Here is a 25,958-nt window from a genome sequence, read left to right as displayed (position 1 = left end):
GTTGCAGTTGATAGTATTAATCATTATGCTAAATATTTCTAGAAGCTTGCCTGGTAGAGAATGAGGAATAGATTCCCTCAGGATATCAGCCAGATCAGTTCTGGATAATCTTCTGAGCTTTCAAGATCTGATGAATCATGGCTTACACTTCAACTGTTGACGATGGGAGTGACATTAGCTCTTGCAAGTTTGAAAGGATATCCAGAGCTCATAACCCGAGAGAATATTTTCATGAACCATTATGCTGTTGTAGAAGTGATTGCTTCATAGGAAGTTACATCCTTTCATGATAAACCATTAAGTCTATTAGGTTGTAATGTTCCTTGCCTAATTACGGATACAGATTAAATAGTACTTTTCCCTCCGAGTTAGTAACAAGCCACTTCTGGAACTGACTGTACATTTATATTGAAATCATAATTCTGCCCACATGGATAGGAATATATTAATGTTATAATATTGTTATTCCACAAAAGCTTCTGCAATGGGTATGGCTGCTGCTGGTGGAGGTGGTAAGTAGCCAGATTAAAAACTAAAAATTGGAGCAACAACTCTGTAATTATCTTTTAACTATATAAAATGCACATATAGGAGAACCCCAATTAAAATTCCCAGATTTTACACTTTCCCACATTGTACCTTCAATCTGAATGATCCAAAAATAGCAAAATGTTCATTGGGCCATAATTTTCCAATCAAATATTTTAAATATAATAAATGCATAGTTGAGAAGCCGAGTGGGAGCCCCAGGCCCAAATATTTTTACTGTGATAACTGTCATTAATTTAAAAACTTGGAGCTGAAATTTTATAGCTTGATATCTTGGAGGATTAGTCTGGTATTGCATTTCAATTAAATTCAGCAATGTTTTGAAGCTAGTTGACCAGAACTTGATTTTCCCTAGCTTCAGATTCTGTTCATATTTGTCTGCCTTACATTTTGTAGATTAACAAAAGGCATCACTTGAGCTATTAGTTTATAATTAAAGAATATAACGAAATGTGTGATTTAGGAGAGGTAAGAGGTCAAATTGAGGATATGTCGGCAACATTATGACCACAATAACTGCCTTAAATTTAGAACGTTTAACCTGAAAGTATTATAATATATATGTACCTTGGACACTACTGGTATACTATTGCATTTGTGAGGAATCTTTCAATGCATTTTAAATGTTGGATAACAAATTATACTAGGTGCTCCAACTTCTGATCATAATTACAATTTTGTTTACATCACATTTACCTTCTAACATCCCTCAGAGACCATGTTTGATTTCTTTGCTAAATACATATTAGAAACTAATATTGAATATATAGTTTATTAATTGTATGAATATAGTATGTCTATTATTTTGCATTTATTTTATTATTTGGCAGATATTTCAACAATTATAGTTTAAGAGAATGTTATGGAATTGAAAAATTAAACTTTGTTTTTCATTTTGTTAGGATATGGTGGTGGTGGAGCTGCTATGGCTGGATCTGCTGCTATGAGTGGAGGTGGAGGTATGGTTATATTCCCTCCCCCCCAGAAAAACTCAAAACAATTTTACTGAATCATTTATATTTCTTAATTCTTCAATTTTTTTTCAATGGTACCTCTTCTCTTATCTTCAGATGATGTTTTTTTTTTGTTTGTTTTTCTGATGGCTGGGATAAAACAAATGAGAGATATGTAAATTACCACTGGGGAAGTTTGCTAACTATTAGTCTACCATTAGGGCAAGATTTATACATTTAGGGGCCTGTTGTTAGCAACCTTATGTGCACCCATGTATAAATGTCATAAAAGAAACACATTGCCACTCGACTTACTGTTTTTAACCCCAGCCAACATAGATTAACATTTAAAAGGAAGATGGAAGCTTGAAACTCTAACCCCCACCTTTAAATCCAAGCCTAATTTTCATTATTTAAATTTAGAATATTGTACAATATTTTAATTCATTACCAAAAAACTGCCGTATATGATGGCCAATGAATGGCACTTTGCATGGCACATGGTAGTCATGTGTGACAACAAATCCACATCACTTGTATTGCTTCTTTTATCGAAAGCATGGTCACCAGGAATTCTGGCAATATCACTATCTATATTCCGCAGCTTTCTCAGTCTGCCTGGATGGCCATTTGCCATCATATGTAGCGATATTTATGATGAATTATGTATGTCTAGAATGGCATGACTCCTGGAGAATTTGAAATAGAGAGTAAAGCTATACTTACTCAACAGGGGCAAATTTAGTCTCCTGTATAAGACACATATTTACACACTTGTGTTCAGGATACTACATAAGAATTACTTTTTCGATATAAATTATGATTTTTTTTATATATAATGATTAATATTTATCTGACAATTATGATTATTGCATTTCGATTTTGAGCCATGGCACATCCATTGTTATGTTTCTAAGGCAAAAGTAATTATTATTTCAAAGCTAAAAATTGAATAACCATGGATACAATATTAACTGAAAAATACATCAAATTATTTTTCTCTTTTCAGGATATGGAGGTGGAGCTGCTATGGCTGGATCTGCTGCATTGGCTGGAGGTTCAGGTACGTTTCAGTGTCTCTTTTCTTGAAACATGTATATATTTTAGTAAGTTGCAGATATTTTGAATATTATATAATCCCTCAGCATTACCAGTAGTAGTTCAAAAAGTTTTCTATCTGCATAATGCTAAACGTTGTCAAGATGGACACCCCTCAAGAAAAAGCTTTCTGGATATCGTCTAAAGTCTTAATATTAAGAGGATCATTGATAGCCTTATGACAGCCTTTAGCCATTCGCTTACTAAGCGAGAGGGGACGTTGTAAGAAAAAGGGGATAGCTCTGAAGAGCTACGTCTACACTCAAACTGCAAGGGGACTAGCCCCGTGAAATAAGAAAACACGGACATCTATTTAAAAACACTACCTTTGACTGAACAGGCAGGGTGAGGAAAGACATATAGAATGTTCGTTTACCTGAAGTTCTGCGGCAATCTCTTCTCCGCTGGTCCTCGTTGTGATGTGGCCCTACTCTGTAAGGAAACGGACGAGGGAGCAACTCCAGGCTCCAAACTCTGTACTTTCGTAGACCAATATTCTAAATGATAACTTTAACTTCCCGATCGTTCGTTCCTTTTTCTAAACTTATGATGCCTGTTGAGCTCTCTCGCAATAACTGGATTCAACGTAATCTGAAAACAACTAGAAACTGAGTTCTTTTGTAACTACTTCATCTGACGGAAAGCGGAAGACAACTAAGAAAGAGATTTTCTCTCGCGACCTATTTAAATGAAATTCGAACTATCGGCCGTTACGATGGTTGATTCGATCGCATCCTTTGGCAACGGCAATTCTGAGGAAAAACGCTGATACCTGATTTCATTTTCTAATGCAATGTCAGCGTTTTTTCAACTTCGCTGAAGGTCGCTGTCATGATGAGCTTTTAAGAAGATATTTTTCAATGCTTCAGCGGGACCCTTTTTATAACATGATTAGCTTATTTATTTATGATGCCCGGGTCCTAGGTTCGACTCACGCCTGCAGAGTGATACTTATGAACAACTTCTTCATAGGTGTTCTTCATACTCCCTTTCATAGTTGAAGAGTCCAGTCTCTTGGACCTGCTTCATTTAAAATCAGACAGCATTGAAAGAGGAATCTTTTTACATTCTGAGTTCTGTAAAAGATATTATAGTCAATGCTTGAAGTGGAAATTCCCAGTGGGGAGATGTTTGCTTGAACCTCAGGGCTAGCTCCTAAGTTAGCCAGTTATTTGAGCTATTACCATAGTTTACTGCCATTACATCTCTGTTACAGTGATGTCACCAGGTAAAAAAAATGGGTAGTTGAGAGGGAGGTGAGTTGAGGATATTTTTGAGGGGAGGCAGCCATATTTAGTGTACACCTAAATATCATGCCACAAAATGCATGTGCATTCTAAGGGAACATTCATTTATAAAGTTTTTCTTGGTTGCTCGTTGTCCATTATATGGTGCGGTCACTGTTCTGTCACAAAGAAACATTGGTTACAATTGTCATTTCATCAGCATCAGTTAAAATTTCATATCTGTCTATCCCAAGTCATTGAAAAAGATGTCCGTGATTTCAAAATGACATAGCTAAACTAATAGCTTATGTGGTAGGTTGCGGTGGCTCAGTCGGTAATGCGTCTGACTACCATGCTAAAGGTCCCGGGTTCGATCCCCAGCCGGTTCAAATCCGGTGACTTTTCTAACGTTGGAAGCAGCCCCGGCACCCACCCAGCATCAAATGACATGGGTACCTGGGGGGTAAAGGCAGTCAGGGGTGTGATGCTGATCACATCACTCCCACTCACGACTGGATCAAGAAAGTGTGGGGCATTACCCCCACAACCCCTATACGCCTTCATGACATGGTGCTAAGCATAGGGGAGCACTTTACCTACTTTTTAACCTTATAGCAAACAAATTATTTATTAATATACCAAAAGATGCAGAAAACATTCAAGATTTTTGCATTACCTACAAAGTTTTCGATGTGAGCTCTCCCAGTTGCTCGGCAAACATCTAGGCGATAGTCAATCTCTGAAAATGAACGCTGAAGCATGTCCGGAGTTATAGTTGTTATCCCAGCATTGATTCCTTCCCTTAAATGGTGCAGGTCCCATATTTTTTCAGCGTAAACAATGTTTTTGAGATAACCCCAAAAGAAAAAGTCCAGAAGACTCAGATCGGGACTTCTAGGTGGCCACAAAACATAACCCTTCCTTCCAATCCAATGACAAGGGAACCTGTTATTGAGAGCTTCTTGTACAACGAGACTGTAATGAGGTGGCGCACCATCTTGCTGAAAAATTACACTTATTCCCTTTTCTCTTTCAATGTCATCAATTTGCGGGAAAACATAAAGTTTGAGCATATTCAAATAAGTGTCACCTGTAATCGTGTTCTCAGCAAAAAATAATGGGCCTACAACACGATTATGCAGTGGTAACACAATCACCTTGTAATCAAGCGGTCCCAGGTTCGATACGCAGTGGAGGCACATAGTGGTTCGGATCCCAATTAGCCTTTCTGTGCATAAAGTGAGCTTAAAATAACAAATCAATCAATCAATCAAAGCAAGTGATGTATTGCTTGTCACTTGTCCCTTTGGTCTGAAAGCTTCTTACAGTGGTTCCGGCCAAAGAACGGACTTGGAAATTATATTTTTGTCTTTTCTGTTGAAAGCCATGGACCGCTGAACCAATCGGCTTTGTCCAGTTGCCGTGGTGAGGGGGAATTCTCGTGGTATTCTGCGTTGCCAAATTTTTCGTTTTGGTTCGTTTTCGAAACAGCTGGCACCCTCATCACAGCCAGCACGACGAAGCCTAATGGTTGCCACCACATAGCAAGCTAATGGGTCTCCGATTCCCTGCCTCTCCCTGAAATGCATGTGAAGGGGGGTTGTTGACAGGAATAGGTGTCCTGTACGACTGGACAAAAGTCAGGCGTGTAGCAACCGGCAGCAACACCGCTTTTCACCCCTTGAACTGGAGGTGGAAAGTCTGGGTTTCCTCAAGTCTGTTCTTTGGCCGGGCGGACTTTAGAGATGGTAAAACATGATGAAGAAGAGGAATCATGATAGGCCAAGGACCTACTGTGCTGAAGAAAATTAAGTAAACTTCTAGAAGAGCTCAAGAAGATGATGTAGAATCAAGCATGTTGGAAATCCTTTGTTGAAAAGGTTATAAATATTGTTTTCAGTCCATTTCAATCATAGATAGGCTAATTAGGGCTGGACCTACAATTTAAAGTAGGATGCAAACCTCTATATGCTTGCACCTGAATCAAACTTGGGACCCCTTGACTGCGAAGCGACATCATGACAAAAATGTTACTCACAAAATTAAAATAAATAAATAAATCAAGTCAATTTCAGTTCGGTTAATGCATTTTAAATATAAAGGCAGTTTTGGGAGAAGTACAGGGATCCCTCTATAATGCGGCACTTCGCCAATCCGGCCCCTCCAGTAGTCCGGCATTGAGTGAGTGGGGATCGTGAAAGGGAAAACAAGTTACTGCATGACGGTGTCAGAGACATTGGCATGAGGTAAACACTAGGCTTAGTATAGCGATATAGCGATCTTTTCGCATCCTTGTTACACACACAACTCCACGTGCACCATTTTTTGTCTGCTTGTTAATTACATATTTTGCAATATTTTGTGCAATGAACATAAGATTTTGCTATTAAAATGCGATTTTTTAAATGAACCTCCACTAATCCGGCATTTTGTTTAATCTGGCAGTCCTCTGGTCTGATATTTGCCGGGTTACTGAAGGATTACTGTATTAAATTATATATTATTATTTTTTTTTTTTTAGTAAATTACAAATGCTCATTTCTTCTTTCTAGGATATGGAGGCGGCCGAGCTGTTTCTCAAGCACAAGCAGCTGCAATGGGAGGAGGTGATTAGTAATGTATAATATAGGCTTAGGAAGTAGCCATATCAGTTCCAACCTTAGAATGAGTAAATATCAAATTTTTTAAACTTAAGGCTTAGAAAGTAGCCGTATCAGATCTAATCTTAGAATGGGGAAAAAACCATTTTTTTAAACTTAAGGCTTAGAAAGTAGCCAAAAATCCTAGAATGAGTGAAAATCCAATTTTTTAAACTTAACCTATTGACTACCAGTACCACTACGTATGGCCCATACGTAGCTGGTACTATTGGCTGACAAGAAAATATTCTTGCATGGTAATGGCCAAGAAAACGTACGAATGCCTCTCGTTGGGAAGGACTGAAGTGTATGTGTTGCTGTACGTCATTTGAGCACGTGAGCAAAGCATGCTTGTTATGCCATCTGTTGCTGAAAGTACGTAACCGTGGTATTGAGGAGACCTGTGTGTTTTTGTTTTGTTGCATATTTTGTAAAACAAAAACACAAAAATATGGAGGAGAAGGATAGTCGGATTATGTCCCGGAAGAAGAGGAGAGTGACTGTAGCGAGTCTGAATATTCAGATATATCCGATGTGGAAGACGAGGCAAAGTCTGTCGGAGATTGGACATATGTGAATGATCCTTTCAGTGATGCACGTGAGAATTCGTCATGTTCTTTTTTTTTTTTTTTAAAAAAAAGAAGAATTATATGAATAATAGAGTTAAAAAGAAATAATTGATTGATAGATTTAGTTTATTTTACTGCCATTTTTGGCCAATTGCGAAGATGAGGAGGAGTGATGATATGTTGATGTTGACGAAGGGACGCTCACAAAGAACACCTATGCCCAGATGCAGTGGCGGCGATTGGGTTCCAAAACTGGGGGGGGGGGGGAGGTTGCAAAACTGGGAGGGGGGGTCAAAGACAGTATAGCATATTTCCCTTTGTATATAAGATTTAGCATAGTGCGGCAAAAAGAGTGGCGAAAGTGGGGGCACTGCCCCCCTCGCCACCACTGCCCAGGCGGGGATTCGAACCTGGGGCCCTTGTCATTGTAGCACACTGTTATAACCAATCCGCAGTGGAGGTCAGCATTAAAAAGAAATAAATACTAAGTGGCGATCATGTTATCCATGTCTTTAATGTGAGAAACATTTACGAGTCTGCAAAACTGAGGGGGGGGGGGGGTGTCAAAGACAGTATAGTATATTTCCCTTTGTATATAAGATTTAGCATAGTGTGCAGAAAGAGTGGCGAAAGTGGGGGCAACTGCCCCCCTCGCCACCACTGCCCAGGCGGGGATTCGAACCTGGGGCCCTTGTCATCGTAGCGCACTGTTTATAACTAATCCGCAGCGGAGGTCAGCATTAAAAAGAAATAAATACTAAGTGACGGTCATGTTATCCATTTCTTTAATGCGAGAAACATTTGCGAGTCTGTTATTGAAGTATCATGGTCGTGGGATCCTGCTCTCTATCTACAGACTGGGATTCAAGGGGTTAAGGCTTAGAAAGTAGCCATATCAGATCTAATATTAGAATGAAAATCATTTTTTTTAAACTTAAGTGCAGCTGTACATACGTAACATCTCTGAGGATAGGAATTGTAGCTTTCCTGGTGACGTGATTCAAACATGTGTTCTTGGTAACGAGCCAAGTTAAATTGGTGTTAGCGTCCAATGTTCCATTCCCTGAAGATGAGAGCAATATTTGCACTCCAAAAGTTGGGCACTAACACCGATTTAACCTGGCTGGTTACCCAAGAACTTGTTCGAATCTCTGAGGAATTGTGTAATGCTAATTTTATAGCATTTTTATTTGGAAGTGTCATAGTATCATTATATACGAACACAGATATTATATATACATATAAATAAAATTTATTTTAGGCTATGGTGGTGCTTTAGCTGGATCAGGTGCAATTGCAGGTGGTGGTGGAGGCACGTTTCAAATAATAATAAAAATAAGTTTTTATTTACCCATCTTTTAACAACAGCTTTATCTTTAAATTAATGTAGGTAAACAAATATTTGCAATGTATATTGTGGAGCTTATGTTTCGAACCCAGAGTTTATCAACCATTCCTTTACATTCATAAAATTATAAAATGGCAGAATTTTCCACTAAATTTGCAGGCTATTTGTAGAAATATCCGATGGTTAAAATTATAGTAATTTCACTGAAAAACCAAATACACTAATATGTCTATATCAGCTGATATCAATAGAATAGCGATTAACCTGTCTCATCCTCAATTTTATTTAGTTACTGATATTTTTACTGATCTGATATATCTGTAAATAACCTGTAAGTTGGTGATAAATATTGATATTTTATGTCCTGGTTGGGTAAAATTAATGTATAAATATGCAGTTCCTTTTTCAAAGGAAAAACCCATCGCCTTGTATTACATGCTTAATGAAGGAGGTTAATGGATCATTTATGTTCTTAAAAGACATTTAAAACTTTATATTAGATAGATAGAATATCGGTTATCAGTATAATATTTTACATTGGCACTTTATCAGTATTGGCAAAAATTTACATCTTGTTCTATCCTTAATTTAATTAATTGGCAATGGCACCATTTTATGGGTTAGAAGTTGACTTGGTGGCCAAGCATGCTAAGTGACTGATTTTGGATCTCACCACTGAAGTTCCTCGGTTCAAATTTTCGCCTGAGCATGGGTGCTCTTTGTGAGCATCTTTTCATCAATTTAATCTAATCATAACTCATCCTCATTGTTACAATAGTCAATAATGGCAAAAAAAAAAAAAACAACTGAAAATAACAAAACTACATGAAATATAAACATGAGGAGATTACTTTTGATGTAAGGCAGATTTCTGGACACTTACATTTCGAATTGAATTCTCTCCATAGGATATGGTGGTTCTATGGCTGGATCTGCTGCATTGGCTGGTGGAGGCGGAGGTATGTTTGCAATGATTTCTTATTAATATTTATCCTTGATTAATATAAACACTAATTTGTAATAATATCTGAGTGAAAAATGCCAGCATCAAAATTTAGTTAAAATCTTGTTTGATAATAAATCAAATCTATATTATTATTTTTCAAAAGAGAAATATTAATAATTATTATAATAGCACATTAATTACAGTGATTTGGATATTTTTTGGGCACAACTACACCTATAATACTAATTGGAATTTCTTTCTTAGGATATGGTGGCGCTATGGCTGGATCGGGTGCATTGGCTGGTGGAGGTATGCTTGTAATGATTTCCTATTATATTTATGCTTTATTCATACAAATACAGTGAAACCTCAACATCTCGAATTCCTTGATAAGTCAAATTTTTTGTAATCCCCTTGAATTGTCCATAACACTCAATACTAATTTTACCTCAAACAACTCGAATAAATCCTTTATAAGACAAATTTTATGGGATGCCTTTCGAGCTCAATAACTCGAAGGTAGACTACGAAAAATCTCTATGAGTCGAAGTTAAATTCTAATCACCTCTACAACTCAAAGTTTTAGTCACACGGACCTCAATAAGTCGAAGTGTAGGGTGCGTACGGACAATGTCAGGTGATCAAAAATCATGTTGGGACTTGAACTCCCCCACCCTGCCATGTAAAATGATGCTACATACGTTATAGGCATATGTAGTGCCAAGGTTCAGAAGGGTCAGTAAATTTTAGACCTCTATAATTCGTAATCAGAGATTTTGGCCCTCAATAACTCGAACCTTGGTAAGTCGAAATCCTTGATACCTCGATTTTTTCTTTTCTCCCTCAAAGTTCGAGTTACCAAGGTTCCACTGTACTAATTTCTTATCATACTTCAGTGAAAAGAAAAATGCTATTGGCAAAATTCAGTTAAAATTTTAGTTAAGAAATCAAATCAATATCATTATACAGTGACATTTGAATGTGGCCTGTGTCGTGGCTGGGAGCATGTTGCTTGCTGGCAGAATTGGATACACATTACCCTTCAACTCAAGCACATGGCTTTATTTGAATTATTCTAATTAAGTTATTTCAGAATTGCAATTAATCACATACCTTTGATGCAGAATATGCTGGAATGTATGTATGTTCTAGCATTTTAACAACACTATCAACACTTAAATGCTTGACAGTTATCACCTTAGTAAACTACACTGAAGTGAATATAACTCCTGCAACATAACACATCCACCCATATCAAAGCAAGATACAGTGGAACCTCGATTTTTACATTTTTCAGGGAACCAACCTGAAAGAACTTAAAATCGAGGACAATTTTACAGCATTTTGCTGTGCCGGGCCCATCAAGATTGAATATGTAATACAGGAAAATTTAAAATTCCAGGAATGTAAACGGGTTTCCACTGTACTGAGTTCCATGTCAGGCAAGCAAGCAGACAGAGAAATGTCACGTTTCAACAGCATGAGGTTGATTCTCGATAACATGTTGTAGGTCAAAAATGAGAATTTGAGCTGGAAATTGTTTGAGGCAAGCACTGCATAGAAAGTGCAATGCTTTTTGTTTATTGTCCACGAACTTCGATTAACAACAGAGTTATACCCTGTCCCAGGCATCTCTGGAGCAGGCGAACGAAAGCAAGTGTCTGTGTAAGTAGTGATGCGAGATGGCTCCACCAATGGACATGTGAGAGGGAACTGGATTGCCTGGATGGGAGGAAAGTGACAGCAGTTACCAGTCTTAGCAGCAGAGCATTCTGCCTTGCTCTGCCATTTCCTCCCCTTCTCTGATGCTATGCATGACCTTGCTCCAGAATAGCTCCTGGTTTCTCAGAAGTCTCAAGCCGATATGACCGCACACTACAACCTTACATGAGTAGTCACTCTTCACTTCTAAGGAATGTATAGTTTGTATCCTTGTTTGTTCCTATGAAGACTGTTTTTTTCGCCTTGCTGTACCTCCTCAGGTGTCAGAACTGGTTGTTTCTTCCCTTTTCTCTTCATCCTGCGACCTACTCTTCTTGTCTTCCCTCCCCTCTCCTCCTCCTCCTCGTCCTGATGGCATTGACCTCTACTTTTGTGGTTAACTGGACTGGCAAGTCAAAATCTTCCACTTTTGTGCTGAAAATTGAAGGTGGCTCTGGAGACTTAACTAAACTGAGAAACCAGGATGAGACGTTGCATGAAAAATAAAATAAAAACCACTTGAGATAACTACATATTATTTTGCATCTATAAAAAGTGCTTATGCAAACCTTTAAGAACAACCTAGAGTTAGCCCTCTTGCAGTGTACGTTCTGCTGTGTGCTTACCAAGGAGAAACTTGATGAAATCTCAGCTTGGAAAACTACCAAATGCATTATGCACTGTATTTCGACAGAGACAAGAATGATTATTATGATAGCACATGAATTATGATTATTATCAGCAGATGGCAGATTTCAGGGCACTTACATTTCTAATTGAAATTTTTCTCTTAGGATATGGTGGTGCTATGTCTGCATCAGGTGCAATGGCTGGTGGAGGTGGTATGTTTGCAATGATTTCCTATTAATATTCAGGCTTGATTTATACAAATACTAATTTGTAATCACTCTCAAGTTGCTATGGCCTTAACTTGTAGCATAGTTCGGTCAACAAAATTAATTGCCTTCAGTGTAGGGTGAAAGAAATAACTAGGTTTATTGTTTGTTTTTGTAACTTTGAATTCATAGTAAGTTATGCTCTATTGTGTGTTTGATGTCTATATACTGTAAATCGGTCCTCCAGGACTGAAGTTCTTTGTATAATTTGAGTTTGTAAACATACAATACCCAGATAGCACAGACAACTTGCTGCAAGCCTGAAGCAAACTTGCATCCAACTTGCAGCAAACTTGTCAAGTCAAGCCTGCATTAAAATTGTCATAACTAGCTGTAAGCTTTCAGCAGTAGCCTCACGTGCTGAGTACCACTTACATCAAACTTGCATCCAGCTTACCATATCAAACTTACTTTGACAAGCTATAAGCAAGCTATCATAAGCTACAAAGAAGCTTACATGCTGTCTGGGTAAGGTTAATAAGTTGATATTGGTGTGGTTGTGAGCATGCAGCACTAAATTATCTCAACAGAGACATAATATGCTCAGTGCATCACAATTTGCAGTCAATAGATGCCAACTCAGCAATGCAGAGCACTTAGTTACACTTTCACTTTCTGCCAATGTGCTCACTGTCTCTAACAAAAAGGTCCCTTAGAAGGATGATGAAAAAAAGGATCCAGAGAAGATGCAGCCAATACCTATATCACTTGTCCAATCCTAGTCAAATTTGACCGAACAGAACCAGGGGCAATCCTATTTCACTTTATTCATCCATACAAAAATGATGTGCTTCTTTTAACCTTTTATCTGATTCCAGTTGTTTGTGTCAAACCAATATAACTTTCTTTTACTTCATCTTGTCTGTTTCCAATCAGTTGGCTGCAGCCATTTGTTTCATTTTATTAGATGGATTTGATTACATAAGGGGTAATATGGGCATTAGCTTTTAAAAGGGAAAGGTGAATAAGCTTTTTCCTTCATCATGCCCATAACTGAGATAAAATGTAAATGGTTGCTAAGGAAATTATGTTACTAACTGAGATAAAAAACTGTAATTTGTATAGATCTTGAAATTGGTATGCAATTATATTGGTATTTAACAGGTTAATTTTCCAACTGAGATAAAGATAAAATATTTTTTTAATTTGATTGTGTTGTTCCTAAGTGATATAAACATTATAATTTCTCTAAATTGCAAGTCAAAGAACATAATGTGAAAGGAGGAAATTGTGAAATAATCTTTCATGTATAACTGAGATAAACTTTAGAACACTGTCATGAGATTGTAAATTGCAATTTGGTATTGCTACTATTATTGAATTTAATGCAGGTTCTTTTACAACTTGGCATTTTAACCTTTCTTAAGGGTCTCTTTACATCTCTTTTTTTCTTATTATTCTAATTTTAAGGTAAAGGAATTTTCCCTGTATACACTCAAGGGAAAGTGGCCACCTAAAAATTTTAAATCAATCCGTACAAATAAAACAACAATAAACAAATAAATTACAACAATTAATAATTTTCTATTTATTTCTCTTTTTGTATCACTCCACAGAATGTAGTAACACTGACAAGGGAGGTTATCTAAGTGTCCCCCTCCGATTTCCATGAAACTTGGCAGGTGTATAGAGGGGCCCAAAGGAAGAAATACGTGTTTTTATGTTTAGGCTAAAAAAAGGTGTTAGGGGCAAACCCCCCCTCAAATGTCAAGATGAGGAGAAATTGAAGTGGGGATCTGACCACTGCGCCTCCCTCCAATTTCCATGAAACTTGGCAGGTGTATAGAGGGGCCCAAAGGAAGAAATACGTGTTTTGGTGTTTCAGCTAAAAAACTTTTAGGAGGCAAAACCCCCCTCAAATGTCAAGATGAGGAGAAATTGAAGTGGGGATCTGACCCCGAAACCACGTAAATATGGCATAGGAAGAACACACACAGCACAGAGCTGTGTTTGCCAGTGATATGCACTTCATATCTCAAGTGTCCCACTTGTGTATCTGCCAGTGATATGCACTTCATATCTCAAGTGTCCCACTTGTGTATCTGCCAGTACTATTAGCACAGAACTTCAACCACCATCATCCTTCACGATAGTATTTGCGTTTGGTACCTACAATCGTACAGTTCTGCGCTTTTAAAATTCAGTGAAAATCTTCTTTGTAAGAAATCAAATCGATATCATTATGTTTCTACACAGAAAAAAAATAATGTTACGATATATTTGACAAAGTGACATTACAGGGCACTTACATTTCTAATTGAATTCTCTATCTCTTAGGATATGGTGGTGCTATGGCTGGATCAGGTGGATATAGTAAGAAAAAGAAGTAAAGTGCTGTGCTATGCACGATATCATGAAGGTGTATAAGGGGTGTGGAGTTATGGCCCCACACTTTCTTGATCACGGCCAAAGATGGGGGTGATGTGATCAGCACCATTCCACTGGCCACCTTTACCCCCCAGAGTTTCCTCTAGGTACCCACTTTATGTGATGCTGGGTGGGTGCTGGAGAAGCTTGAACAAGTGGAAAAATCCCGGTTCTCCCTTGCCGAGGATTGAACCCAGGTCTCCCGCATGGTAGTCAGATGCCCTAATGACTTAGCTACCTATGGCTCAAGCACCAAAATAGAGTTTAAAATAATATTTGATGAGAAATCAAATCAAGATGTATACAGGGTACAGGGTGTGCAATGTAACTAATACTACATTTAATGAGACAAAAATACAAACACAATTTTACACATTTCCATTTGCAAAATGTGCAATTTCACAGCTAATCATATTCACATGTTCAAAATTACGTGCTGCAGGTGAGCATTTCGTTGTTGACACTTGGTCGATCCGTGCTCAAAGTCGTCTGTTGCACATTCCAACATGCGAATAGACAAATTTCTGCTTCAGTGCACTTCCTCTAGTTTCAAAGTTCTTTAGGCACATCCTGATTGCACTGGCCGATGGAATAAGATCATGTCTACCGAGATGAAAATTATGCTGATATTCTCATCTCACAGTGACAACAGAGTTGCCATTTTCATAGAATGCCCTCAGACCTACAAAATGTTGAGCTCCGATTCAGTGAACAATGTCTGTAAATTTATTTATTTATTGAAATTTCCAGTACAGCAGAAGCCATTTTAAACTGGAAAGAAACAACAGTAAAACAGTACACTAGTGTTAAAATGAACACACCAAACAAGATAAAATAAAATAAAATAAACAAAATATAAAAATAAACATAAACAAGTCAAGACAGTTCCAAGGTAAACAGATGTGTTTTACAAAAGCATTACTTATATACAATTTTTTCTATGTTGGTGATGAAAGATGGATATGAACTGAATATATCGGTTTGGTTTGAGATTACATTGAACTGATTTGGTAGCCTATGAAATAGTGAACGTTGAATGAGTGAGAGTCTTGGAGTTGGAGTGTGGAAAGTTTCCTTGCTCCGTGTTTTATGTTTGGGCACTCTGAGGGAGAGTTCGTGGAGTGGGATGCTGCATCTTAGGTTTCCATTAATTATCTTATGTAGGTAATTTCATATCTGCAACGTATCTACGTGATTCTGGAGTATTTATGTTTAAGTTTAGAAGCAGATCTCTCTTAGGTAGATGTCTCAGGGCCGGCACTCTATATCGAACGATAGAGAGGAAAAAGCTGAGAACATTACCATTACATTGGTAATGCAAATAACAATCAATAAGTTTTGCCAACACCATTATAGAAACTCTCCCAATGAAAACAATAGCATATTAAATGAAGTGAATGTGAATATTTCTAAATGAAGGCATATTTGAGGACACTTATATTATTGAATTCTCTCTTTCTTAGGATATGGTGGTGCTATGGCTGGATCGAGTGCACTGGCTGGTGGAGGCGGAGGTATGCTTGCAACTCATGTTTTCCACAAAGCTATTTTTAGTTGTATTTATGAGGATGGTTGCAGTGGTCACTGGAATTAATAGAACAACTGAAAACAGCTTCGTGGAAAAAGGGTAGTACTAAGTTTCTCTGTAATTATTTACTACCACATCTCTTGTTTCAAAAATATCATAAGTCAGTTAAAATATCAGAACACTCACATTTCTAATTAGAATTTCTCTCTTAGGATATGGTGGTGCTCTTGCTGGATCAAAGGCTACAGGTATGCTTGTGATGATTCCATAATAATATTTATGAGACGTAAGCGAGTAACTAACGTTATATCCACAAAACTTACTTGTAAATGTTCTATTAATTTCGGTGGCCTCTGCCACCATCCACATGAGAACTCGATGCTTTACTGTTGGGTTGACATCCAGTTCCTGTTGTTTCCCTGCTTACCGCTAGGGGCGCTGATGTAGCCATTTTGTCTGCTGCGCATGATGGGTTTGAGTTGTTGTAATAGCGGGAGCCAAACTTCATGTGCCTGACCACTGTCAATGTTCAGCTCGTGCGGAAAGTGCATAATTGCATGTGTCTTTGATTTTTGTGTCGATTAGGGTGTGCGATGTATGTCTAACTGAACCTTTTTGGATCCTGTGTTTGTTAAAACACAGTGAGTTGGGATTTTTTTTGCATCTGTTAAGTGCTGTTGTATAAGCTCGTTGACGGATTTGATGTATCTACCAATGTAATGCACGTTGCACTCACACTGGGCATCATATACACCTGGGTTGTCAAGTGGTGAAAGGAAGGATCTCTTGTGTTTGCTTAGGACACTGGCTATTTTGTTCACTGGTTTGTGTGCGAGTTTGATGTCGTACTGTTTCAAGGTCTTGGCTAGGTGGTTGGATGTAGTCTGGTGGTAAATGAAGGCAATCCATTTAGTCTTATTGCTGCTGGCTGGGTGGTATTGGTTTGGTTGTCGTACTTGCATTTCAGCTTTGGTGCACCATGTAGAGAGTTGATGTACTGTGTATCCATATTGAAGTCCAATGTCCGTAACTATGGTAACTTCTTCCTTCAAATCTTCTTCACTTGAACAGTGTGAGAAAGCTCTTTGGTAGAAGTTAAGCCATACATTAGCCTTATGTTGGGGTGGGTGGTTGGAAAAGGAGTGGATATATTGGTTCCCTGCTCCTGGTTTTCTATAGACCGTGGTGGTGAATTTCTTGCCCATTCTTTTGATGGTTAGATCTAGGAAGTTAATGATGCCTAGGTCTTCCCATTCTATTGTAAATTTCAACCTGGGGTGAATGTTGCTAAGTTTTTCCATAAGCAGATCTATTTCCTCTTCCTTTTTGTAAACGACAATAGTGTCGTCTGCATATCTGGCATATCGTATGTATTGGAGTTCTGGTGAGTGAAGGATATATTTTTCTGCTAGGTGCATAACAATGTTGGCTATGTGAGCAGACAAGGGGTTGCCCATGGCTAATCCTTCTGTTTGTAAGAAATACTTGTCTTCAAATTGAAAATAGTTGTGCCTGAGGCAGATTTCCAATAACTTGGATACCTCAGACACTTCCACTGGTGAGACCTCATTGGCAGAAAGCCATCTTTCCACTGAGGTCAGGGCTAGGTCGATTGGGATGGAGTTATACATTTCGACGATATCAATGCTAGCAATTTTGGCATGGTTGGCTTGCACTATTGAGGTTATTAGTTCTTTGGCATCTGTGCTATTTCAGAAAATGGATTGCCTTCCCTTACCACCAGACTACATCCAACCGCCTAGCCAAGACCCTGAAACAGTATGATATTAAACTTGCACACAAACCAGTGAACAAAATATCCAGTGCCCTAAGCAAACACACGAGATCCTTCCTTTCACCACTAGACAACACAGGTGTATATGATGCCCTGTGTGAGTGCAACTTGCATTACATTGGCAGATCCATCAGATCCGATTCAGTGAACCATGTCTCATGTCTGTAAATGGTATACATTGGTAATGCAAATAACAATCAATAAGTTTTGCCAACATCATTACAGAAACTCTCCCAATGAAAACAATAGCATATTAAATGAAGTGAATGTGAATATTTCAGGACACACATATTTCTAATTTAACTATTGAATTCTCTTTCTCTTAGGATATGGTGGTGCTATGGCTGGATCGAGTGCACTGGCTGGTGGAGGCGGAGGTATGCTTGCAACTCATGTTTTCCACAAAGCTGTTTTTAGTTGTATTTATGAGGATGGTTGCAGTGGTCACCGGAATTAATAGAACAACTGAAAACAGTTTCATGGAAAAAGGGTAGTACTAAGTTTCTCTGTAATTATTTTACTACCACATCTCTCGTTTCCCAAAATATCATAATTCAGTTAAAATATCAGAACAATCACATTTCTAATTAGAATTTTTTGTTTAGGATATGGTGGTGCTCTTGCTGGATCAAAGGCTACAGGTATGCTTGTGATGATTACATATTAATATTTATGTTTGATTGATTGTTTTAATTTATTCTACGTACTTTGTTTTTCAGCCACTTTGGCACGATGAGTACTGGTAACAAAATTGACGAAAATACACCCTCAAGGAAAAACTGATGCCCAGGTTGGGATTCAAACCCAACACCCCTGGCATCGTAATATGCTCGACCCTCTTATATGTCTTCCATTCCCCCCAATAGGAGAGAAAACCACAGCCACAAATCTAGGGGTGTATATCACACCAACAAGAAATGCTAGTTTGGTGTTAATAAACATCTTGCCACCCTCTTCCCCCAAAACAAGACAGGGAGGGTGTGGCCTCAGTGGATATACTTCCCTTGCTTCCTTGAGACTTTTTCCGAGAGTCACGAAAAGTTCCAGTCCCTTTCATTTTTAACCTTCATGTCTTCATCCCTTCCTCCTTCGCATACGTGCCTCTGGGTGATTCAGTAGCCATACCCAGAGAAGAGCTGCTGATAGACAACAAGAGGGAAAAGATTGTCAACCCTGGCATGCTCTGTGGTAATGGCAAGAAGAGGAATGGGGTAAAATGCTGGAGCTGCTTGAACAGGTGGAAAAATCCCGGTTCTCCCTTGCCGAGGATTGAACCCAGGTCTCCCGCATGGTAGTCAGATGCCCTAATCACTGAGCTACCACAGCTCAAGCACCAAAATAGAGTTTAAAATAATATTTGATGAGAAATCAAATCAAGATGTATACAGGGTACAGGGTGTGCAATGCAACTAATACTACATTTAATGAGACAAAAATACAAACACACAATTTTACATATTTCCATTTGCAAAATGTGCAAATTCACAGCTAGTCATATTCACATGTTCAAAATTACATCCTGCAGGTGACCATTTTTTTGTTGACACTTGGTCGATCCATGATCAAAGTCGTCTGTTGCATTCCAACATGCGAATACACACATTTCTGCTTCAGTGCACTTCCTCTAGATTCAAAGTTCTTTAGGCACATCCTGATTGCACTGGCCGATGGAATAAGATCATGTCTACCGAGATGAAAATGATGCTGATATTCTCATCTCACAGTGACAACAGAGTTGCCATTTTTATAGAATACCCTCAGAGCTACAGAATGTTGAACTCCGATTCAGTGAACCATGCCTGTAAGTAGTACATTGGTAATGCAAAATAACAATCAATAAGTTGTAATATAATTAAGCCTTGTTTCCATATTAAAACCAATAAGTTGCTGACCAAGGCAGTTTATTAAGATAAAACACTTAACACGTAACGTTTCGACCCTGTATCAGGGTCTTCCTCAGACGAAGAACTAAACTAATTTTTTTTTTTTTTTTTAGTTTAGTTTAGTTTAGTTTAGTTTAGTTCTTCGTCTGAGGAAGACCCTGATACAGGGTCGAAACGTTACGTGTTAAGTGTTTTATCTTAATAAACTGCCTTGGTCAGCAACTTATTGGTATCAATAAGTTTTGCCAACATCATTACAGAAACTCTACCAATGAACAATAGCATATTAAATGAAGTGAATGTGAATATTTCCAACTCAAGACATATTTGAGGACACATATATTTCTAATTTAACTATTGAATTCTCTCTTTCTTAGGATATGGTGGTGCTATGGCTGGATCGAATGCAGTGGCTGGTGGAGGCGGAGGTATGCTTGCAACTCATGTTTTCCACAAAGCTGTTTTTAGTTGTATTTATGAGGATGGTTGCAGTGGTCACTGGAATTAATAGTACAACTGAAAACAGCTTCGTGGAAAAAGGGTAGTACTAAGTTTCTCTGTAATTATTTACTACCACATTTCTAGTTTCCCAAAATATCATAGTTCATATACCATATTGGTTATGTACGTGTTACTCACGAGCTATAAATAAAAATACGTTAGAGAATTGAATTTCGTCTACTTATGTAAGTGAGTATATGTTCGTTGTAAACTACGTTTCGGAAGCTTTACTGCTTCCTTCTTCAGATGGTCATATTTTAGGATCAGAACATCAAGCCGCATCAGAGAAGTGTCATGTGAGGATACTAGGTAAAAGGTTGGGGTTAAAACACTTCATGGTGCTCGATACATACAAATTTAAAAGTACCTTTATTAAAAACCCTTTAAACCCATGAAAAAGCACGTTAAAATCACCACCACAATGTGCTTGAGTTGCCATTGAAAGCCCTAGTTCCTTTCCAAGGTGAAGCGTGCAAGCAGCTTGCGTCGCACTACAGATTTGTGGGGTACTTCCTCTCCCACGAGTGGTCCCTACCCCCCTTTTCCCCCCCGTCACCAATCCAAAGAGAATTTGCGTTCCACTTTGGCTGCTTTCTTTACCTCTGATGTGACATGGAAGCCTATTGGGGCACTTTTGTCATTCATATTGTCCCATTTTTTAAAAAAAGCTAATCCATACATCATCCACATTGCCGTCGTCTCGGTTCAGTTTATTTCTATTTCCTGCACAAATAAGTGCCATTTCGTATACGTTCCTATCCAATTTACTATTACTTATTTTGATAACCTCCCTTTTTATGATTCTATGCCCACTGTTTATTAAATGCTCTGCAAGCCCCATTTTCGGATCCCTTTCCTTGATATTCTTATCATGTTCCCCCCATCTAACACGCATGTTCCTGCCTGTGTGCCCATTATATTCCATACCGCAGTCGCACTCGATCCTATAAACCCCTTTTTGTTAATCAGGGTTGCTTCAGATTTTTACCCCCCTTCTTATAATCTGTGAAGTGCTTTTCAATATTTCTAGGGGCTTCCGTCCCACATTTCACACCATACTTTTTTACTATTTTCTCAATTTTCTCCGTGAGTCCTTTCCAATACGGGATCCCAACGTAGTGAACTTTACTATCCGACTCTCCCTCCTCAAATTTCTCCTTTCCTAACCTGCTATCAAAATCTGAGTTCTCCTTCACGGTATTCTTCCTCACTCTTCTGGCTAACACATTCATTTCATATTCGAAGTACCCATTCTTCAATCCTACTTCTATTATCCATGATATTTCCTTTTCTTTTCCCACGGCATTACTACATAACCTCTCAGCCCTTACAAAAATGTTTAAATAAACATTTGATTTGACCCTACTAGAATGTTCGGATTCTTTATTAATATAAAGATTGCCTGCTAGGTTTTTATGGAACACCCTCATTCTTATTCCCCTTTTCAGTTTTAGTAATCCTTAGTCCAGGTAGATAATTTTACCGTCTACCAAGTTCTCGCTGGTGAAGCCTATTCTGTCTTCTTATTTCTCTAATTCAGCAAAAACAGCGTTAAGATCTTTTTCTTTTCCGATTATAAGGATATTGTCTACATATCTACCATAATACTGTAAGCTTAATCCTACTTGTTCCAAAACAGCTTTGTCTAGGTAGACGAAATTCAATTCTCTAATGTATTTTTATTTATCATAATTCAGTTAAAATATTAGAACAATCACATTTCTAATTAGAATTTTTCGTTTAGGATATGGTGGTGCTCTTGCTGCATCAAAGGCTACAGGTATGCTTGTGATGATTACATATTAATATTTATGTTTGATTGATTGTTTTAATTTATTCTACGTACTTTGTTTTTCAGCCACTTTTAGCACAATGAGTACTGGTAACAAAATTGACGAAAAGACACCCTCAAGGAAAAACTGATGCCCAGGTTGGGATTCAAACCCAACACCCCTGGCATCGTAATATGCTCAACCTTCTTATATAACCTCCATTCCCCTCAATAGGAGAGAAAACCACAGCCACAAATCTAGGGGTGTATATCACACCGACAAGAAATGCTAGTTTGGCGTTACCAAACATCTTGCCACCCTCTTCCCCCAAAGTAAGACAATGAGGTGTTGGCCTCATTGGATATACTTCCCTTGCTTCCTTGAGACTTTTTCCGAGAGTCATGAAAAGTTCCAGTCCCTTTCATTTTTAACCTTCGTGTCTTCATCCCTTCCTCCCTCGCATATGTGCCTCTGGGTGATTCAGTGGCTATACCCAGAGAAGTGCTGCTGATATGCAACATGAGGGACAAGATTATCAACCCTGGCATGCTCTGTGGTTTTGGCAAGAAGAGGGATGGGGGTAAAGACACTTATTCATGGCACAATAAGTGTGCTGTGCTAATACTAGATTGATCGACTACATATACAACCTTGGTGACAATGAAGTTCGACCAGAAAGGAATACGTGATTAAATGCACAGAGGCATAGGCGGTGGAATGGGTGACCCGCAGAAGTGACGCATGTGAGTAAGAGGAGGCGTGTGAGCACGCAAGAATCGTGATCCCAACATGTTGCACCCAAGGTCACGTAAAGAACGAAAACGGGAACTATACGCGTGACATTGAACTTCGACCAGGCACCAGACCCATACGGAAATTCCAGATAGTGGCGCATTCGACGGAAGCATGACGTCACGGACACGATAAGGGAGTCCGCCGTATATAAGCGCATGCTGTGCATCGAGGAAACGCAGTGCATCATCACCATGGCCAGGGGCAAACCTATTGACAACACCGTGAGGAGAAGAGTGGTGGAGTTGCAACGGGATGGACTCAGTGAATGGGAAATAGGGCGCCAACTGAACTTACCCAAGTCAACCGTCCACTGCATCATCAAACACCACCAAAATACGGGTACTACAGAGCCAGGTAAGGCCCCCGGTCGAAAACGCCTGCTGAGCGTGCGTGACCTACGGATATTTAGGCGCTATATCCAGACCAACAATCATGTTTCTGTGGCCGAATTACGACTGTGGACTCGAGAACGCTTTCACATTGAAGTGTCAACCAGAACCATTCGCCGTTACCTACAGCGATGCAGTTACCGAGTGTACAAGGCGAAACGTAAACCCTTCCTTTCCATGTTGAACAAAGGCATCGACTACGGTGGGCACAAATGTACCGGGGATTTACATTTCGGCAGTGGAACAGGGTTTTGTGAACGGACGAATCCATTTTCAATGTTGTGTACGGGAAAATACGGAAAACAGTCATTTGTTGGAAGGAGGAACAGAATGAAGCAAAATGTTATGCACGTCGGGTACAGAAACCTGCGTCAGTGATGGTATGGGGATGCATGACGGCATCTGGGGTTGGCTCACTACACGTCTGTGAGGGCATTGTGAATGCACACGCCTATACACGCATACTGGAGCGGCATCTTCCCACAGTGCGAAGGCACCTGTACCACAGGCGGCGTCTCATCTTTCAACACGACAATGCCAGGCCTCATACAGCGCGGCTGACAAGATAATGGTTGACTCGCCATCACGTGCGAACTCTGCCATGGCCACCATCGAGTCCCGACCTCTCGCCCATTGAGAATGTGTGGCGTGTTCTTAAGCGACGTGTGCAACAGAGGGGACCCACGACAGTGGCTGCTCTTATCGCCTGCCTGCAGGAGGAATGGCACCGCATCGATGTGGAATACCTTGAACGACTCGTCCGCAGCATGCCCCGACGCATTGCCACAGTTATTCGCCGACGGGGCGGCGTCACACCATGGTAAACAGGATCCCCTCTAACAGTGGTCGAACTTCAATGTCACGTGTAGATGGACGAAAATGTTTTATTTTATGTGGACACCATACATTGCTGCGTTGCAGCGGAAATTTATGTTTTCCTTTGTTCCATGTAGCCTGCTGAATAAAATATGTTCAGCATATGCATGTGTTCTCCTTCTTTCACAATGCACTCCTATATTTGTGACTGGTCGAACTTCATTGTCACGAAGGTTGTATCTCATAGATTGGCAGTCATGTGGTCTGACAAACCCTCCCCTTTTTAGAGATGTCACCAATGAAGAACTTTGCCTACTGGATAATTGAAAAGAATTTTTCCTTGTAAAAAGAAACTACATATTTAGAACTTCACAAAATCCAGGTAATGAACTACACAGTTACATTCATGCAAATCAGAACAAAATGGCGGAATTGGCACCAAATCCAAACTATATCATGGATGTTTCAACACCTCCAATTTCAGAAATGCATAGTATGTAGTGTATACAGTGTTGCACGTCCACGGTTAAAGTCAACAGTGGTGTGGCCATGTTGTACGATCTGCTGTGCAGACATGTATCGCTTGATCATTTTGTGTCCTGAAATAATTCTTTCTTTTTGTGCATACTTTTGCATTCACTTTACAATAAAATTCCTGTTATTTAAGGACTTTTCTTCATGTATAACCAATATACATAATATAAGTATTATGTCAATAAATATGATAATACATTTATTGTCCTATATTATTATTATTATTATTATTATTATTATTTTTTTTTACAATCATGCTGACTTTAAATAAATGAAATTCTATGAGATATCATCCGTGATGGAGTGGTTATTACAGCATGATATGCTGTGCCAGGAGTCCAGGGTTCGAATACCAGCCTGGGCATGGGTGTTCTTTGTAAGTGTCCCTTCCTCAATTTCATATCATCACTCATCTTCATCTTCACTAGTAGCCAAAGTGGCAGAGCATAGTAAAACAAATCAAATCAATCAACTTTAGGTACAATATAATTTACAAATAATGATTGTAGTACTACACACTTCTGTATCAAAAGCATACGAATGTGTTCATGGGAACAACTTAGGTACATGGGGCAAAATCCATGCTCTAGTAACTATTAACTAATTTTATTTCAAATTTTCAAATTTTTCTAGGATATGGTGGTGCTGGATATGGAAGGGGTGGTGGAGGTAATTATTAATGCAATAGTACCAAGAAATGCAAATTTTTAATGTTCTGATAGTCTTTACGCATAGATGTAACTGTTTTATATCAATCATTTCTCATTCTACTGATTCTCTACTAGGCTGTGTAGTAATCAATGCATTAACCAAATGGAGTTCATGTGCTACCAATGGAGTTCATGTGCTACCAAAATGACAGTACTATGTGTACTATTAACAGGCACTCTCAATCTATCTATATATTATTTTTTATATATATAAAAATGGATCTCTGTGTGTTTGTGTGTGTGTGTGTGTGTGTGTGTGTGTGTGTGTGTGTGTGTGTTTGTGTTTGTGTTTTGTTTGTTTGTTTGTTTGTTTGTTCCGGCATAACTCTCGAACACCTGGAGCAATTTCAACCAAACTTGGTACACATATCACTTGCAATCTGGGAAGAAATACTGTGGGGTAAGACACACCTGGAATTCCTAGGGGGTGAGGGTGGGAAGGGAACATAAAATAGCATTCTGTTGCGAGGCATTTTCATGTCATATCCTGCAAGTATGCTTCCTACTACACAGCATGGCAAAGTTGGTTGCTTACGCAGAAGGTGCGATATTGCTATCCTGAAGCAATTCCAAGAAAACTTGATACACATATCACTTACAATCTGGAAATAAAAACTGTGAGGGTAAGACACCCCTTGCACCCCTAGGGGTGGGGGTGGGAAAGAGGTGACATGTAAAAATAATCGAAAACTACCGATAATAGTGTGGAATCCATAGTTTTCGGGGTCGCTAAGATTGATAGTGACACTCCCAATGTTGTTCAACTCCAAGTTCTTACACTATAGTTAGAATTCATTATTTTCCTCTCTACTAGAAGATTGCTATGCTGGGCAATCAGCTAGTTGGATATTATTCATTCAGCCACTCTAAGTAGTGACAATTTTGTCATCTTGGGAAAGGAATTGCTCAATTGTAGTTGCCAAGGGAGAATCGTAGAATCATT

General features: G+C 38.8%; 1 protein-coding gene across 1 annotated transcript in view; it reads left to right on the top strand.

The window, feature by feature from the left end:
• LOC145991870 (uncharacterized) overlaps positions 1–25,958 on the top strand; it is a 169,722-nt gene that overhangs the window by 83,975 nt on the left and 59,789 nt on the right. The window contains exons 25-37 of the mRNA XM_083127906.1: positions 1,463–1,508; positions 2,512–2,565; positions 6,379–6,432; positions 9,291–9,341; positions 9,593–9,637; positions 11,824–11,871; positions 15,756–15,806; positions 16,033–16,068; positions 17,942–17,992; positions 18,221–18,256; positions 19,876–19,926; positions 21,744–21,779; positions 24,939–24,974. Of these exons, the coding sequence (XP_082984032.1) occupies positions 1,463–1,508; positions 2,512–2,565; positions 6,379–6,432; positions 9,291–9,341; positions 9,593–9,637; positions 11,824–11,871; positions 15,756–15,806; positions 16,033–16,068; positions 17,942–17,992; positions 18,221–18,256; positions 19,876–19,926; positions 21,744–21,779; positions 24,939–24,974 (595 nt within the window). The remainder of the gene's footprint in view (positions 1–1,462; positions 1,509–2,511; positions 2,566–6,378; positions 6,433–9,290; positions 9,342–9,592; positions 9,638–11,823; positions 11,872–15,755; positions 15,807–16,032; positions 16,069–17,941; positions 17,993–18,220; positions 18,257–19,875; positions 19,927–21,743; positions 21,780–24,938; positions 24,975–25,958) is intronic.

Source organism: Lepisma saccharinum, chromosome 8, assembly GCF_977018435.1.
Source record: "Lepisma saccharinum chromosome 8, izLepSacc3.1, whole genome shotgun sequence".
Classification (NCBI taxonomy): Eukaryota; Metazoa; Arthropoda; class Insecta; order Zygentoma; family Lepismatidae; genus Lepisma; species Lepisma saccharinum.
Note: the sequence above shows the minus strand (reverse complement) of the source record. Positions and strands in the feature narration are given on the sequence as shown.